Source organism: Ptychodera flava, chromosome 1 (genome assembly GCF_041260155.1).
Source record: "Ptychodera flava strain L36383 chromosome 1, AS_Pfla_20210202, whole genome shotgun sequence".
In the NCBI taxonomy this organism is placed as follows: domain Eukaryota; kingdom Metazoa; phylum Hemichordata; class Enteropneusta; family Ptychoderidae; genus Ptychodera; species Ptychodera flava.
The window spans coordinates 17803027-17818999 of NC_091928.1; the positions used below are offsets into that span (position 1 = coordinate 17803027).

At 38.2% G+C, this 15973-nt stretch overlaps 1 protein-coding gene across 1 annotated transcript; it reads left to right on the forward strand.

The window, feature by feature from the left end:
• Positions 1–305: 305 nt before the first annotated feature.
• LOC139131792 (uncharacterized) lies at positions 306–15259 on the forward strand. Its single transcript, XM_070698064.1, has 3 exons — positions 306–532; positions 2717–2921; positions 14180–15259. Exons 1-3 carry the CDS (start codon positions 359–361, stop codon positions 14755–14757), a joined length of 957 nt encoding a protein of 318 aa, XP_070554165.1. The 5' UTR covers positions 306–358; the 3' UTR covers positions 14758–15259.
• Positions 15260–15973: the final 714 nt, after the last annotated feature.

The window sequence follows — 15973 nt, forward strand, 5'->3', positions numbered from 1 at the left end:
ATAAAGCCAGTGGTATAAATTCCTCTCTGGCCTCTATTGTGGGCCGACATATTCGTAGTTTTATCTTGCACCGTTCGGATACTGATCCTTTCTCCTCCGTAAAGAAACTTAGGGACTTAAATATGCAATGTCATAACCTACACTGCAACTCTGCAAAGCCTGTCAGATTTTGGACAACGTAACGAATGCTACTTTGTGGCAACTGCCTCCTGGTTAGTGACCCTTTGCACAATGATAAATCATGGTTTTTTATCACCGATGAAGTTTTCAAGCTTTCAGATTATTCGCCTTCGCACCTGTAGGACAAACTTCCGCCATTGCTTCAGGTAGTTACCGCGCAAACACTAGTGCTTGCAGTATGGCTGTTACAACTCCGCTACTGGTGTTCCTGCTCGCGTTTGCTCTATCGTGTTCATCCCAGCATACTGCTATAACTCTGGGTGTGGAAAATGGCCCCTATGAAGTAGAGTGTAATGAGTATAAGTACTTTTCAGTTGACGTTGTAGAACCATGCATGGACCTACGAGTACAGGTAAGCGCTTAGCAAACTGACACCAATTGTAGCACAGAACCCATGCTTGTTCATTGCACCAGGTAACATCCTATGTCTGTCGTCTTTTGCTTCTAGTATATCATATAAATTCGTATTGGGTGAGGAAACTCATAAAAAGAGAAAATATCGACATGGGGATGAGTCTGATCTCGGGCATCGATCAACCTATACAGTAAACTACACAAGTGGGTCTCAGTTTGTCATTTTCTATAAATGAGTAGTTTTTCATCTTCTCATAGACCGTTAGACTATACTGATGAAGTGCATGATTACGTATTAACATCTGAATTTGGCAATATTGAAGGAGAGCCTTGCAGTTCTTATGTCAGGATAAACTGGAGCATGAATTTACTTAAAAAGACATGATACGATGCAGGCACAAGTTGTAATGATTCTGAACATTTTCTCAGAAACATCAAATTTATGATTTGGTATGGGTGATAGGAAAAATGTTCACGAAGTCGGGAATGTGTATGAGCCATACTCGTTTCTGGTTCTCGTGATCGCAATCTCTCCATGGAGCGTGGCGTTTTAAATGGGTGATTATAGAGCACTAGCCCAAATTCCATCATCCCTCATTTCAAAATAACTCTTTGTTGACCATGAGTCTTCCTCATGGTATAAACTTTTATACAGACAACAAACACACATAAAAATAGATTAAGTCTTACAGACTGCATGATGATGTGACGTGTTACTGTTACATTCGAGATTTGGTAAGCCCTACAAACCTGGTCGTACTTTGCCCGCCGAACCGAAAAATCATTTCAAAATCTGCGTACCTCAGTGTAGACTCAAAACATATAGAGCAACAGCTTTCTCAGCTTTAGCTTCACGACTTTGGAATTTCTTATCATGTGACATTCGGCCAGTATCCACTGTGAACAGCTTCAACATAAATTCAAGACCCCTTTGTTTGCCAAGGCATATAATGTACACTGACTAAACAGCGCCTCTGAGAATAACAAGTCTTAGTAATTTTAGCGCGTTTTATTTTTGATTGATCAATTGCTCATGATATTTTGAAAGAATATTAGTATCCAACTTTTACTGCACAATGTTGGTACAGGCCGATCAGGTAATAATTTTTAATTCGAAGGTTTTTCTAACCGGTGACTTTGCGATTTCATATAAAGGGTCACGCCCATAGCGACTCTGTCACCCTAACTGTAAATCTATATCGATATTAACAAACGTCATTATGATTTTGCTATTTTGAGAGTTGCTCTTTAAGTCGGCAGTAAACTGTCCTTCGACATGTACAAAATACCACCAAAGAGCATTCCTGTATACTAATACTTTTATAATTGTCTCGAGCATTCTTTTCATTTACTGTGGCATATATTTACAAGAACTTAGCATTAGGCCTAAAGGCCCGTGAGCTGCAACTCTGTGAATTTGTGCAACCTCCAAGGTACCTGCATTTTCCTCAGATATTCATTGCAATCTGCAAATTGAACGATATAGTCATTAACTATGCCTCAACAACGTTTGCTTGTGGCGGTCCAGCAAGAAATTGAACAGATTTTTTGTTCATTTTAAATTTCCAGCCATTTTTGAGAATCTTGCCAGGTTATGTGAAGAACGGAGAATTTTTTGTCAAAGTGGAGTGAATCCCTTCACGTCCTTTCATTGGGTTGTATCATGTTGTATTTGTTAAGATTCAAATGTGTACATGCACCATTTACGCTGTTTATCATGTAGTTGTAAGGAGGCGGCCATATTTGAGTGCGGCGTCCGTTTATTAGGCCAAAGTAATTTAATTCTTTGTTTTGCGTCCCCACCCGCTTAGAAAAACACACACAGTGTATTTGAATAGGAAATTTTAGGACATAACTGCTTAGCTTTTCTGAACTAAAATTTTGTTACAATTTTTTATTTGCTGCAATCAAATTACATTGTGTTAATTTTCTTGTGTGTGTTTTTTCAGCCGCCTAGACGCTTACCTTTTTCCATTTAGAGGGACGCAAAACAAGAATTTAATTACTTTGACCTTATTTGTCGTACTGAAATCTCCCCATGCAGTACCAGTCAATGGATAATTATACTTGAGTAAACATCTCTCAGTAAGAACATATCTATGAACTAATTTTAATCTAAATATAAAATCATGAAAATCATGTCAAAAGTTGCAGCTCATGTGCCTTTAAAACTTTACTTTAGGTATTTGGAAGAGCAGGTGAACCCAACCTATATGTGTCAAGATACCCTACACTGTACCCAACAGAGGAGAGTCTTGCGTGGACTTCATACAATTGGGGAGATGAAAACCTGACCATTTCCAGCTGGGATCCCTCCTTTGAAGTTGGTACATTCTATGTGGGTGTCCAGGCATTTTGCAGTGATGAAGTGCAGACCGGGTTTGAAGGTATCTCACACTGTTTTAGATTGAAGAGTCAGTAGCTGTAGCTTTTTGATGATTTTTGCACTATTTTTCCTTTTTTCTATGTCAACTACATTTTTTTGTTCTAATCTCCAAAGCATGTTGAGATACACAGTTTTCAGTTTGTCATCTCATCCTGTACATGTGTTAACTGTGCTGTTTTTAACTGTTGACAAGTGAATTCTTGTCCTGACAAGACGTTGAATCACAGAGTAACATGGACAGAGTGGCAACATTTGCATGCCTTTTGTTCCATGGTCGTCTCGGTAGACTATTGGCTTTTCATATTAAAATGAGCTTCAAAGGTGTTAAACTTTTTGGAGGCTTTGTTTGTGGTTGATAATTACACGAGATTATGCGAAACATACGACGAGATGGCATCGTACTGCCAGTCGCGTAGCAACCATAGTTACTTTGTGAGCTCTCAGGCCAGAAACACTGCTTCACGCCAATCAAAACATAACACGCCAGCAGTTTCATAAACATGTCCTTTCTTGACGCACGTGTAAAAGACGGTATGACTGACCGTAAACCATTGAGTAAAACCAGACAGTATCGATAAAAGACTTTCACATTTGGTTCAAACACACTCATTATATATTCATAAAAATATGAGAGGAATTTTTAAAATGGTAAAACCCACTTTCCTGAAGCTCAAAACACTCCCGTTTTTGCCAGCACATCAATTCCGATCAGACCACACGACAACAACAACACAAACTTTGTCGAACATACTTTCGCTTAACAATTGGTGAAAATCCGAAAATTACCGAAGGGTGCAAGGTCGGCCACTCTTCGGAAAAGAGAGCCAAGAGCTTCGTGAGGCGAGGCAAACATGGATTGCTTACGTAACCGCTTCACACCTTAAACAACAGCTGTTGCCACTCTGCCTATGGTACTCTGTGGTTGAATGTCAACAATAACGGTGCATTTTTACACTAGCAGATGCTGTTTTGGCGAGCTAAAATTTCAACATGCCTTGGCAGTGCATAAGAACTTGCAATTGACGTTAAAAAACAAAATACTCAGAAGTGCATCAAAAACACAGTTGCTGGCCCTGTCAATAATGTACCGTTTTGCTAGTTTATCTGTTCTTTTTGCTACTTTCTGAGTACTTGGACACAAACTCACCAATTAACATGTTTTCGGTCGGCTTTAAAACAATAAGTTTAACACTTTTTTGACTGAATATGATGTTCTTGATCAACAAATATAAAGTCATTAAGCTAATTAAATCGTTGCTACCGAGGTTGCGTACAGTTTTAGCAAAACAATGTCAACTGGAAAAGTGGCCATTGTAAGTCTACACTATTGAATAGAGAGGTAAATTTGCATATATTGGTCTATGGTTGCATTTGTGTCATATTGTGCTGCTTCAAATAAATTCGCCTGGAAATGACTACTTTTCCCTTGGATACAAATATGACTTAAAAGTGTTACCTGAGATGGTTACCTCACATTCATAGCAAGATAAGTTGATATACTCACAGAACATATTACTAGATTAAAATGGCACTCACACTTGGTAACATTTTTAAAGCACATGTTTTTAATGCCAACGGTCGATATTTTACGTGGCGACTGCGCGCGGATCGCTAGATATCGATAAAAACATGTCTTCAAAGGAGTAAAAGTTTGAATTCCGGTGGCCCACCTAAATTCAGCGTCCGAACATCGAACGTTCGGCACTGGGTCATTGTCAACTAAGCTATGGAGTACGAGTCTACGCTAACGCTGCTGTACGCCACAGTACCACTGGCGTCGTGATCGGTCATGCCCCCGGGGGGAACTCCCATAGATGGCTATACGGGGAGGGTCCGCGCGAAAGGGGTCGTTTTTTTGCACTGTTTGGTATCAGAAAGGGTATACTTTTCACGAGGTGTTGGTATGAGAAAGGGTCCGGTTTTAAACACAAACTGACATTTGTTAAAAAATCATGCTGTCAACACTGGAAACCCATGTATCTACATCCCAGATCTACCATCAATATTTCCGATCTGTCGGTTTGACTGTTGGTACCCCTGGTACGCAAGGCGAGTGAGTCGTATCTGTATACGTATGGTATTGTATGGTATCAGATAGCTGTGGAAACGCAGCTATCTGTTGGCGGGGTAGCGTGAGTTGCTATGCGGGTCAAAGGTCAACCCCGCAACTCACGCTACCCCGCCAAGAGATAGCTGTGTTTCCACAACTAGGTATCAGAAAGGGTAGGTTTTTTTGCTCAAAACTGGTATCACAACAGTTTGGGTTTCCATGTTCGTGCGGAGCCCCCCGTACTATTAGCCATGGAGTTACCCCCCGGGGTCATGCCCCGTGGGAGAAAGCTGAGTCTTACTGACTTGGTGTAAAAACGAAAAACAATTTTTGCTGATTCCACCAGAATTCGCATAGGTGACTAGCACAGTTACGTGCGGTTGATACATAGCGGCCGCCGCGTGGTATGCATACCACGGACGCGGCGGCGTACTGTGTGGCAGACGACAAAATGTAGTCATCGGAAGCGGCTAATATTTGACACGTAAAAACTGATGTTTATGTGGTATAGGTTAAAAATATAATACAACTGATTTAGAATAATGAAAACGACAAAAACTAAGGAGAAGTTTTAAAAAATTTACCTGAGGTAAAGGCATAATGCTGTATATAAAGTCTTTCCAGTGGGAAGTAAATTAATTGCGTCGTTCGAACTTATTGTAGACTCCCTAGAATATCGTCAATCAGCACAACAACAAACCTTCGGGGGATTTCGGGTCAAAATCAGAAACGATCGTAAAACTTCGGGATGTGAAAAATACGCTCGGGAAATGACATGTTTTTATCGATATCTAGCGATCCGCGCGCAGTCGCCACGTCAAATATCGACCGTTGGCATTAAAAAATGCGCTTTAAAATGTTACCAAGTGGGAGTGCCTCTTAAAGGTAGAATGCGTCTCGACTTAAACTTTTGCTAAAACTTTCGTGAATGAGACTTTCAACGACTCCCTTACTAAACCAGAATTAAAATCTAGCGAACAAACTACTGAAACAATTAACCAACAATATTCGAAATTCAAAATGGTCGCCATTCCTGTGTTAACTCTGTGGAGAGAAATTATATTTTTGATTTCCGAAAAACTAAGACGGTGAAAGTTTTCTTTCTCTAAGAGTTTAACATGAACCCTCACAAGTGGTAGATCAGAAAAGAATTGTAGAAATTTGAGAATACAACTATCTGTCCAACTAGATATCCTGCAACCTAATCAGAGCACAAATTAATTTATCATGCGTTGTCGACCTACTTTGCTCGGAAATTAGGTCGGAATAAACCACTTGCGGTTCCGGATACAACGATTGTATGAAAAGTAAGGTAGACATAAACTTGTTCATGCTTAACATTTTCTATATTTAAGGTAAACGCACCTCGGGGACAGACATTCGGACTCTCAAACTTTTACAATTCTCTTCTGATATACCACATGTGGGGGTTCATTTTAAAGCTCTTGGTGAAAGAAAACTTTTCACCGGCTTAGTTTTTCGAAATTCGAAAATTTTTATTTTTCTCCATAGAGTTAACATAGGGATGGCGGCCATTTTGAATTTCTAATATCGGTAAATCTTGGGTAATTTGTTTCTCTAGTACCAAAATTTTCACGGTGACCCCCTATTTTTATTCTTAATTTTGAAAGAGAATGATTGAAAGATTCCTTGAGGAAAGTTAGAGCAAAAGTTTAAGTCTTTCACTTTCGAGGTGCATACTACCTTAAAGGTCTTTTTTCTCCAACTGTTGTACCTTTGGATTCAAGGGTTTCAGAGCATCTTATACAGATGTGTGTTTCTCTTTGTGACAAAAGTGGAGTAAAATCAATTCATGAAAATGTTTGTGCCTCTTTTGAAAATATTGAAAACGTGTACATGAGCCTGCTGAACTGCATTTCATTCTTCAAATGATTATGACAAAATCCTACCCCAACATTCTAATAATATTACGAAATTGTTGGTTAGTTAGTTTCCCACTTAAAAAAAACTGCGACGCTTATAACAATAACTCGTGAAAAAAAACACCATAGACTCTGTTTGCAAAGTGGGAATGAGTGTTTTAATAGGCCAACTCAAATTAATATTGTATTCGTTTCAATTACTTTTAAACTTTATCAGTCAGATCAAGCAATGTAAAGTTACAGTGAAACGGCGCGCTATTTGACCATCAATGGTAAATATTATTTACGGCAACCTTCTGTTAGTCAGGCCTGAAATTAACGATGATTATATGTTGGCATCACATTCATTTCACCAGTATACTATTGAAGCCCCATTGACTGCATCGTTTTGCAGGTTTCTATAAGATAGTTTGAAATCAAATGGAACTTATGTAAAGATGCTTTCATATTGTTTTTTGTGTCTGGAGTTGGGTCTTATGAGCTCATAAAAAGGAAAATGAAATAAAAACCTCAGACCTCCTTCTATTTTGGCCAAAGTCAACAATAACCTTTGCTTGTAATTGCTTCGGTTCATGGTACATTGGTGCACAAACAGCAGTTCGTGATAAAGGTCAACAACATAGATTTTTCAGTTGGCTTGTAATTTTGTGGCTCAAAGATGTTTACCCTGAAACCATGGTTAAAATCGTTGTACTGAAAGCTCACTCAATTCACCTCATTGCTGCATAAGATGTGCTTCGAAGATAAAACCAAGACTTTTTCTATATACAATTTAAATAAATTAAGCAACGATTAAAGGTCAATTTTCTGTTCTGGTTGTGTCCACTCTACACACACGTAAGCCGTTGCCATGCCATATATCAGTTTAAATCTTTAGACCTTTCCCGCGAAGTAAGAAAGGTATACTGACATTGCGGTGAATTTATGAGCAACATTTCAACAGACCAAAGTAAAATTGTCAAAATTTAGGACTCACGTGATTGACTGAACCAGAATGACATTGCTGTGATACGATTCTTAAAGGGGGGATTTTGAATCCCACGGATGGAAGTGGCCTTTCATTTAAATACAGCCACATAGTATGATAATGAATTCTGTTGTTATTAACTGCGTAGGCTAATTACAAAAAATGTTGTTGGGCGATAATCCCGATATCCTTAGCATGTTTACTTCCTTGAATCATCATGTGAACATCGGCTTCACAGTAGAGATGTTACATACCACCAGAGGAGATCGCTTGAATTGTAGTGTACAGTCCATACCGGCACTTCTACACTGAATGCGATTTGTTTGTTCATGGCCTCGCTCTCCAGAACCAATGAAACGTTCAATCATAACCAGCATATGTTGTCGCAATACCGCTCCCTCATAATGGAAAACCTTGCTTCTTTCTCAACGATAACTAGTTCCATAGCTTTCATTGCTATAATTTTGAAAATCACCCCTCAAAGGGATTGGACAGAATTTACAGGTGGATCGTAATATTTTTACGCAAGCATGTGTGTACAAAATTTGATATTTGGATGTAATTTATAATCAATTGTTGATTTGACTGTTGTACCTTTGGATTCAATGGTTCAGAGCATCTTATACAGATGTGTCTTTGTCTTTGTGAGAAATGTGGAGTAAAATCAATTCATGAAAATGTTTGTGCCTCTTCTGAAAATATTGAAAACTTTTACATGAACCTGTTGAACTACACTTCATTCTTCAAATGATTATGACAAAATCCCTACCCCAACATTCTAATAATATTACGAAATTGTTGGTTAGTTAGTTTCCCACTTAAAAAAAAACTGCGACGCTTATAACAATAACTCGTGAAAAAAAACCACCATAGACTCTGTTTGCAAAGTGGAATGAGTGTTTTAATAGGCCAACTCAAATTAATATTGTATTCGTTTCAATTATTTTAAACTTTATCAGTCAGATCAAGCAATGTAAAGTTACAGTGAAACGGCGCGCTATTTGACCATCAATGGTAAATATTATTTACGGCAACCTTCTGTTAGTCAGGCCTGAAATTAACGATGATTTTATGTTGGCATCACATTCATTTCACCAGTATGCTATTGAAGCCCCATTAACTGTATCGTTTCGCAGGTTTTCTATAAGACAGTTTGAAATAAAATGGAACTTATGTAAAGATGCTTTCATATTGCTTTTTGTGTTGTATGGAGTTGGGTCTTATGAGCTCATAAAAAGGAAAATGAAATAAAAACCTCAGACCTCCTTCGATTTTGGCCAAAGTCAACAATAACCTTTGCTTGTAATTGCTTCGGTTCATGGTACATTGGTGCACAAACAGCAGTTCGTGACAAAGATCAACAACATAGATTTTTCAGTTGGCTTGTAATTTTGTGGCTCAAAGATGTTTACCCTGAAACCATGGTTAAAATCGTTGTACTGAAAGCTCACTCAATTCACCTCATTTCTGCATAAGATGTCCTTCGTAGATAAAACCAAGACTTTTTCTATATACAATTTAAATAAATTAAGCAACGATTGAAGGTCAATTTTCTGTTCTGGCTGTGTCCACTCTACACACGTAAGCCGTTGCCATGCCATATATCAGTTTAATCTTTAGACCTTTCCCGCAAAGTATGAAAGGTATACGCTATTGCGGTGAATTTATGAGCAACATTTCAACAGATCAAAGTTAAATTGTCAAAATTTAGGACTCACGTGATCGACTGAACCAGAATGACATTGCTGTGATACGATTCTTAAAGGGGGGGGGGGGATTTTGAATCCCACGGATGGAAGTGGCCTTTCATTTAAATACAGCCACATAGTATGATAATGAATTCTGTTGTTATTAACTGCGTAGGCTAATTACAAAAAATGTTGTTGGGCGATAATCCCGATATCCTTAGCATGTTTACTTCCTTGAATCATCATGTGAACATCGGCTTCACAGTAGAGATGTTACATACCACCAGAGGAGATCGCTTGAATTGTAGTGTACAGTCCATACCGGCACTTCTACACTGAATGCGATTTGTTTGTTCATGGCCTCGCTCTCCAGAACCAATGAAACGATCAATCATAACCAGCATATGTTGTCGCTATACCGCTCCCTCATAATGGAAAACCTTGCTTCTTTCTCAACGATAACTAGTTCCATAGCTTTCATTGTTAATGTGTAAAAACATTACTGGAGCATGCTTGATTTGCTCTCTGAGGCAAGGAAAGTAAAACGGTTGTTTTTTACCCGACCTCCTCTAATTGGTAGCACCGACCTTGATAGCTGTGTCTCCCATAAACATGTGACTGCCGTCTACATCCTGCACGCTGATCACAATAAATACTAGCTACAATGCCAGATAGTATCGAAACAGGCGTCCTGATGGTCACAAGCAACGCTTGCGAACTGTGACGAAAGTCACGGCTATTGCCTAGTTCGAATATTACCTTCCGGTGACTTTGAAACAAGATCGTATCAAATTGGCCATTACATAAAAAACGGACCTGTTTTATTTAAACTACATGGACAGACATAATTCCTCAACTAAGTGTCTCTGTGAGTCAACTGAATGCCCTTCTAAGGGAGCGTTTAGTTATTATGGCCGGGGGTGGGCCGGCAAATTCTTCCTGCGCATCAGTCAAAATAAGTGAACCGCCCTACCCATTGCACCAAAAAATTGATGACCCCCCTTTTAAGATGACAAAAATTTCATGACCCCCCCCCAATTGCTTGAGTAAACCTTCACACACAAACACCTCAGGGGGCGATAGAATCCAAAAAAAGATTCTCAGATTTTTGCAAATGACCCCCTTACAAACTCACAAGATGTTAATGATCAAATTTCCCCTTCTGACTTGCTATAATTTTGAAATCACCCCTCAAAGGGATTGGACAGAAATTACAGGTGGATCGCAATATTTTTACGCAAGCATGTGTGTACAAAATTTTGATATTTGGATTTAATTGATAATCACCTGTTGATAATGTTGATTCACTATACATGGTAGTCTATGAGAAAACTATGTAATACTTTTTCAATACAAAACTAGCAATATCTATGCATTTATAGACATTTGATAATTGACATAAATGTACTTAATTGGAATAGGGTTGTTACAACTAGTATGTGTACAAAAAATTTGACTTTGGAATTTCACCAAAAATGTTCATCCACTATACATGGGAGTCTATGATCACGTATTGGATGTAATTTTTTCCTAATGAAAAACTGCTATACTTTTGCATGTACAGATGTTGGATAATTAACATACTTGTACTTGATTACAATATGATGGTAAAGGTGCATAGAATTATGTGTACAAGAAATCTGACTTTGGAATTTCACTGAAAATATTTATCCACTATACATTGGAGTCTCAGAGGAAACTGTGAATATGTTTTTTGAAATACAAAAGTAGTTTAATCTGTATATTTATGTACTCCCGATTATTCATATTAATGTACTTGATTAGACTACGATGGTCACAAATGGATATGTATGCCAGATATTGGATTTTGGAATTTCGCTAAAATGAAGATTCACTGTACATGGGAGTCTATGAGGAAACTAAGAATATTTTTTTCAAATACAAAACTAGCTAAATCTGTGTATTTATAGACGTTTGATAATTCATTTTAAAGTACTTAGTTAGACTAGGATGTTTAGAAGTTGATACACGTGCAAGAAATTGGATTTTGGAATTTCACTGAAATGTTGATTCACTATACATTGGAGTCTATGAGAAAACTATGAATAAATTGTTTTCAATGCTAAAATAACTTAATCTTTGTTTTTATAGGTATTTGACAATTGATACAAATGTACTTGATTCAAATAGGGTATTTGAAAGTTCAGATGTGGACAACAATTATGATATTGGAATTTCACCTAAAAGTATGATTTCACTTTTCATGGTAGTAGTAGTCTACAAGTAACTGTTAAATTAAGCAATAACCCCCGCCGCAGGAGGGTATACACGAGATTTTGGTACAATGCGCGACATATAGCACGAGCCGATAGGCGAGTGCTATATGGAGCGAATTGTACCAAATCGAGTGTATACCCGACTGCGAAGGGGGTTATTGCTATATATTATATCAACTTGTGTGTCTTTGTCGTCTTGGTCCGGCATTTTCGTCAGTTTCAGCCCAAAATGCAGAAAACTGACGTCTGAGAGATCGAACGTCGGAAAATCATCGCCCGAGACCGAGCATTTTTATAAGTTTGGATTACGTTGACAACACACGAACACAATATCCTACGATAACATACGCATTACGTTCATCAAAATTTCATTAATATTTACATGCTAACACGAACTGCTTCAGACACAGAAATGGGTCAAGAGTTCAAAGCAAAAGAAAAAGTAACAATTTTTTCGTAAATTTACATAAAAACAATAGCGCTGGCTTTTTTATTTTGCGTAGAACACTAAAAATAGATTTGTCTCAGTCCGGTGTGCGCCAACCGTCGTAACATTCAGACAGAGGAGGTGGTGCAGTGGGGTTACAGGTTCTATTTTTGATGGATATTTGGATGGATAATTTGTGCCTGAAAACGTGCAGTTTTGAAATAATCCAGACATGGATTACGGCGACTGTATGAACAGTTGTAATATGCGAGCAGAGTGTGTTGCCCGATTCAGCGAGAGCTGGACGCTGACACAGCGATTTTCGTCGCAGTCGCCAGGAATGATCGCATTGTTATTTTGAACTTCTTCAAGTTCTTGGCTACATCGTTAGAACACCCTGGTCTGTTACAGCCCAAACTCTAGGAAGGAATATCTGACGTACCGTTACAGTGAGGAAGTTTCAATTTATTTGTGTATGAACGAATACTAGTAGTAGCTTCGTTTTAAAGAGCGGTATGTCGCGTCTCGACTCCTGCTGAATCGATCAAGCAAACTACACAGTGCGCTGTTACCCTATACAATTTGTACATCATCATACCAAAATAAATGTGTTGCTTCGGAGATTTCTTTCATCATAGACCGCTTATTTTCAACAAGAGGTGAGTTACAGAACCATACTTTATCTCTGTATCGAAATTCGAACTCGGTCTTTGAAACAAAGCGGACTGTTTCGGATTAAGTTCAAAGCCACATGTTCTAATGCACCGACCGGGCAATTTTCAAAAATGCTGGTTTAGGGGCCCGTTTTACCACCGCTATCAGTGCTAAAACAATATTTTAGCATCGCTCTCGTCCAATCAGAATGGCGCATGGTAGCATGATATAATATAATATTTTTTCTGACAACACTTGCCATATCTCTAATATGAAAGTGATAGGAATTGTTCATTGCCCTTACAGTGAGCTCGATTCAAAATAAGACAAGCCTCAGAGTTGCCAAGGCAAGATGTTCATGTGACAGATACTCATACTGTTGTTCAGGTAAATCATGCAGCGAATCGTTTTTATCTCCCAGAATATTTCTGAACACTGAAACTGCTTTTGACGAGACGAATACTTTGAAAATTAAGTGACCCCCCTGAGCTGTTTGAAAAATACATGCCCCCCCCCCTTTTTGCAGTTTTCAAATTTAAGGTGACGCCCCTGGATTTTGCCGGCCCACCCCCGGCCGTAGTAACTGACCGCTCCCTAAAGTGCCAGATTAAACGACGATTTGTTACTTCTTACTTCGACAAATCATATTTTTAGGGTAATGTTTCACCATCGGATTCACGAAAAGAAAAAGACGAAAATTGTTTAGTTCTGAAAAGTTCAGCTATGTCAACTTTTCCCCGTATCAACCTTTTCAAGTGAACATAAAAAGGGTGGTTAGTCGAGGTCGACGCGCAAGAAAGAGAACAAAAGCCTGTGCTTTCTGCCGGTCTAAGATTAATATGAATATGGGAACTGCCCATATGTGAATGTTTTCTCGGGCGAAATTTTATGAAACACAGTTTGCCAAAGTGCCTGTGTGAAACCACACATCTTATACCATTGATGACTCTGGAATAATTAGTTTATATAATTGCCAGTGACGGGAGCATAAGACGAGGATTGACACATTTTAACGCCCTCAATATTGCCGTCAAAACTAAGATTTACACGTCGGAGGCGGGGGGTCTCTGCTCACGGCCAGTGCTGGCAACTAGCAGCAGTTTTTATTGTATTTGTATGCGGTATATACCACACATTATCGTCCAAAATGCATTTAAGTAAAGGTATGGGTTAGATATGACACATTATGTGAAACAACGGGTGTTTATTCTCTCTTACGCATAAAGCAATACATTTATCTGTAACGTGCTTACTTGGTTTGCTTGTAAGGTGCTGTATTAACTTATAATTTGAAATATTGCCCAACATAACAACACATTGTTCTATTGTTTACCCTGTATATTATTTTATCAGATGCAGTTGTCATACTACTGGTAGAGAGTGTTCGGTCAGTGCATCCTGATTTGAATGATATCTCTGATAAGCCTGTAACGGGAACTCTTGCTGCGGAGGGATATCACTATTACAAGTTCTGTGTACCGCGAGAATGCGTGTCTCTGGAGGTAATACTGGAAAACTGTCTGGATCCCGAAGAGTGTCCAACCAGCTATGCCTGGCCTGAACTGCTCGTGTCGCATAGTATCCCGAATCCGACAATTTATGATCTGACATGGAAGTTGGCTACTGTTGAACGCCGTAAAGTATCCCTCGACCCATCTCATCCTAATTTCCACACGGGGCATTTCTATGTCGGTGTGTACGGTTGGTGTACTCCGGCGGAACACTGTCCGGATAAGTCCGCGTGCGGTCCCTGTGAATATGCAGAAAACACAGAGTACACCGTGACCATTCACACAGAGGAAATCCCCCAGGCAGACTGCAAGCCGAAGACATACAAGTGTGAAGTCATCTCCGAGGGCAACACTGTCCTTCTTAATACTTTTGTTTTGTTGATGTCAATATCTGCTCGTGTTTTGCATTTGATTTTGTAATCACATACCTAGGCGTAATTGGTTACCTAAACCAGAGAATTGTACACTGCATCATATTCTGCATCAAGTAATCCTGAGGATGTACCAGAATTTATGTAAGCATGTTATTAATTGTACCTCAGGGAGGCATCATTGATCAGTATTTGACTTCTTCATACCTTTTCTACGTAAATTAAATAGATACATGTACCCATCAAATACAGTCAAATTGTAAAGATTGTTGTTACAAATACAGTTTTCGCAAAGGTTAAACTATGACAAATCGCAACTCGAGATTTGCACTCTAGGATGGCAATATTTGTTTTGTAAGATTTGAAATTACTTTACTTTTCCCTGGAAGAAGTGATCTAATAATTATCTAAGGATAACATGTTTACCTGATTTAAACGAGTGATGAATGTTTAATTAATATTCATCATGTAATTAACATTCATGTTGTTATATGTTCCAGCCGGTGGCATGTGTGTGTACCTCTTATGTAATAAATTCAACACCTATCACAGGAGGATTGTCCATTATCGTCATTTTAGGAGCGTTATAGACTTAAGGACTTCTTAAAAATCTTTTTGTTTTTTTCACACACAGAACACATACTTTTAGTGATACTAATTGTGAAATTTATTAAACATACAATTACAATTCATTTTTATTTTATTTTATTTTATTAATAATGACTTCCACAGCCAAGGCCATTTATGGAAGACTGTTTGTAAAATACAGATACAGAGTTAAAACATGAAGACAAGACGAACAAACTTTAACAAATACTGAGAAAACAATGTTTTAAAACATTTTTAAAACCATTTAAATTTACAGGAAAAGGATCAATGTCATTGTATTCGTTTAAAAGCAAATTAAATTGTCTCGGTACTCTACTAAAAGAGAGTCACGAACACAATTAACTCTACCAAATGGCACATGAAACAAAGTAGTACGCCGAGTTGAAAACCTTGGTACATGAAGACTAAAAAATGAAGCTAAAGCATTAACATTAAACTTTGCATTTATGCATTTGTATAAAAATATATGATCAAAAATAGTCCTCCTTGATTTTAATGACTGTAAATTGTAAATATTGCACAACGAGTCAATGTCATCACTGTAAAAACCAGTAATTCTTTTATGAAGAAATGTTAAAAATTTATGCTGTACTCTTTCAATTCTATCAGACTGGTGTTTACTTATACTGTTCCAAATAACAGAAGCATATTCAAGT

What these genes read in the sequence shown, in the direction of transcription:
- LOC139131792 (XM_070698064.1), top strand. Translation starts at nt 359, where the DNA reads ATGGCTGTTACAACTCCGCTACTGGTGTTCCTGCTCGCGTTTGCTCTA. An exon ending in GCATGGACCTACGAGTACAG is followed by an intron (nt 533 to 2,716) that starts GTAAGCGCTTAG and finishes ACTTTACTTTAG; the next exon opens with GTATTTGGAAGAGCAGGTGA. An exon ending in AGTGCAGACCGGGTTTGAAG is followed by an intron (nt 2,922 to 14,179) that starts GTATCTCACACT and finishes TTATTTTATCAG; the next exon opens with ATGCAGTTGTCATACTACTG.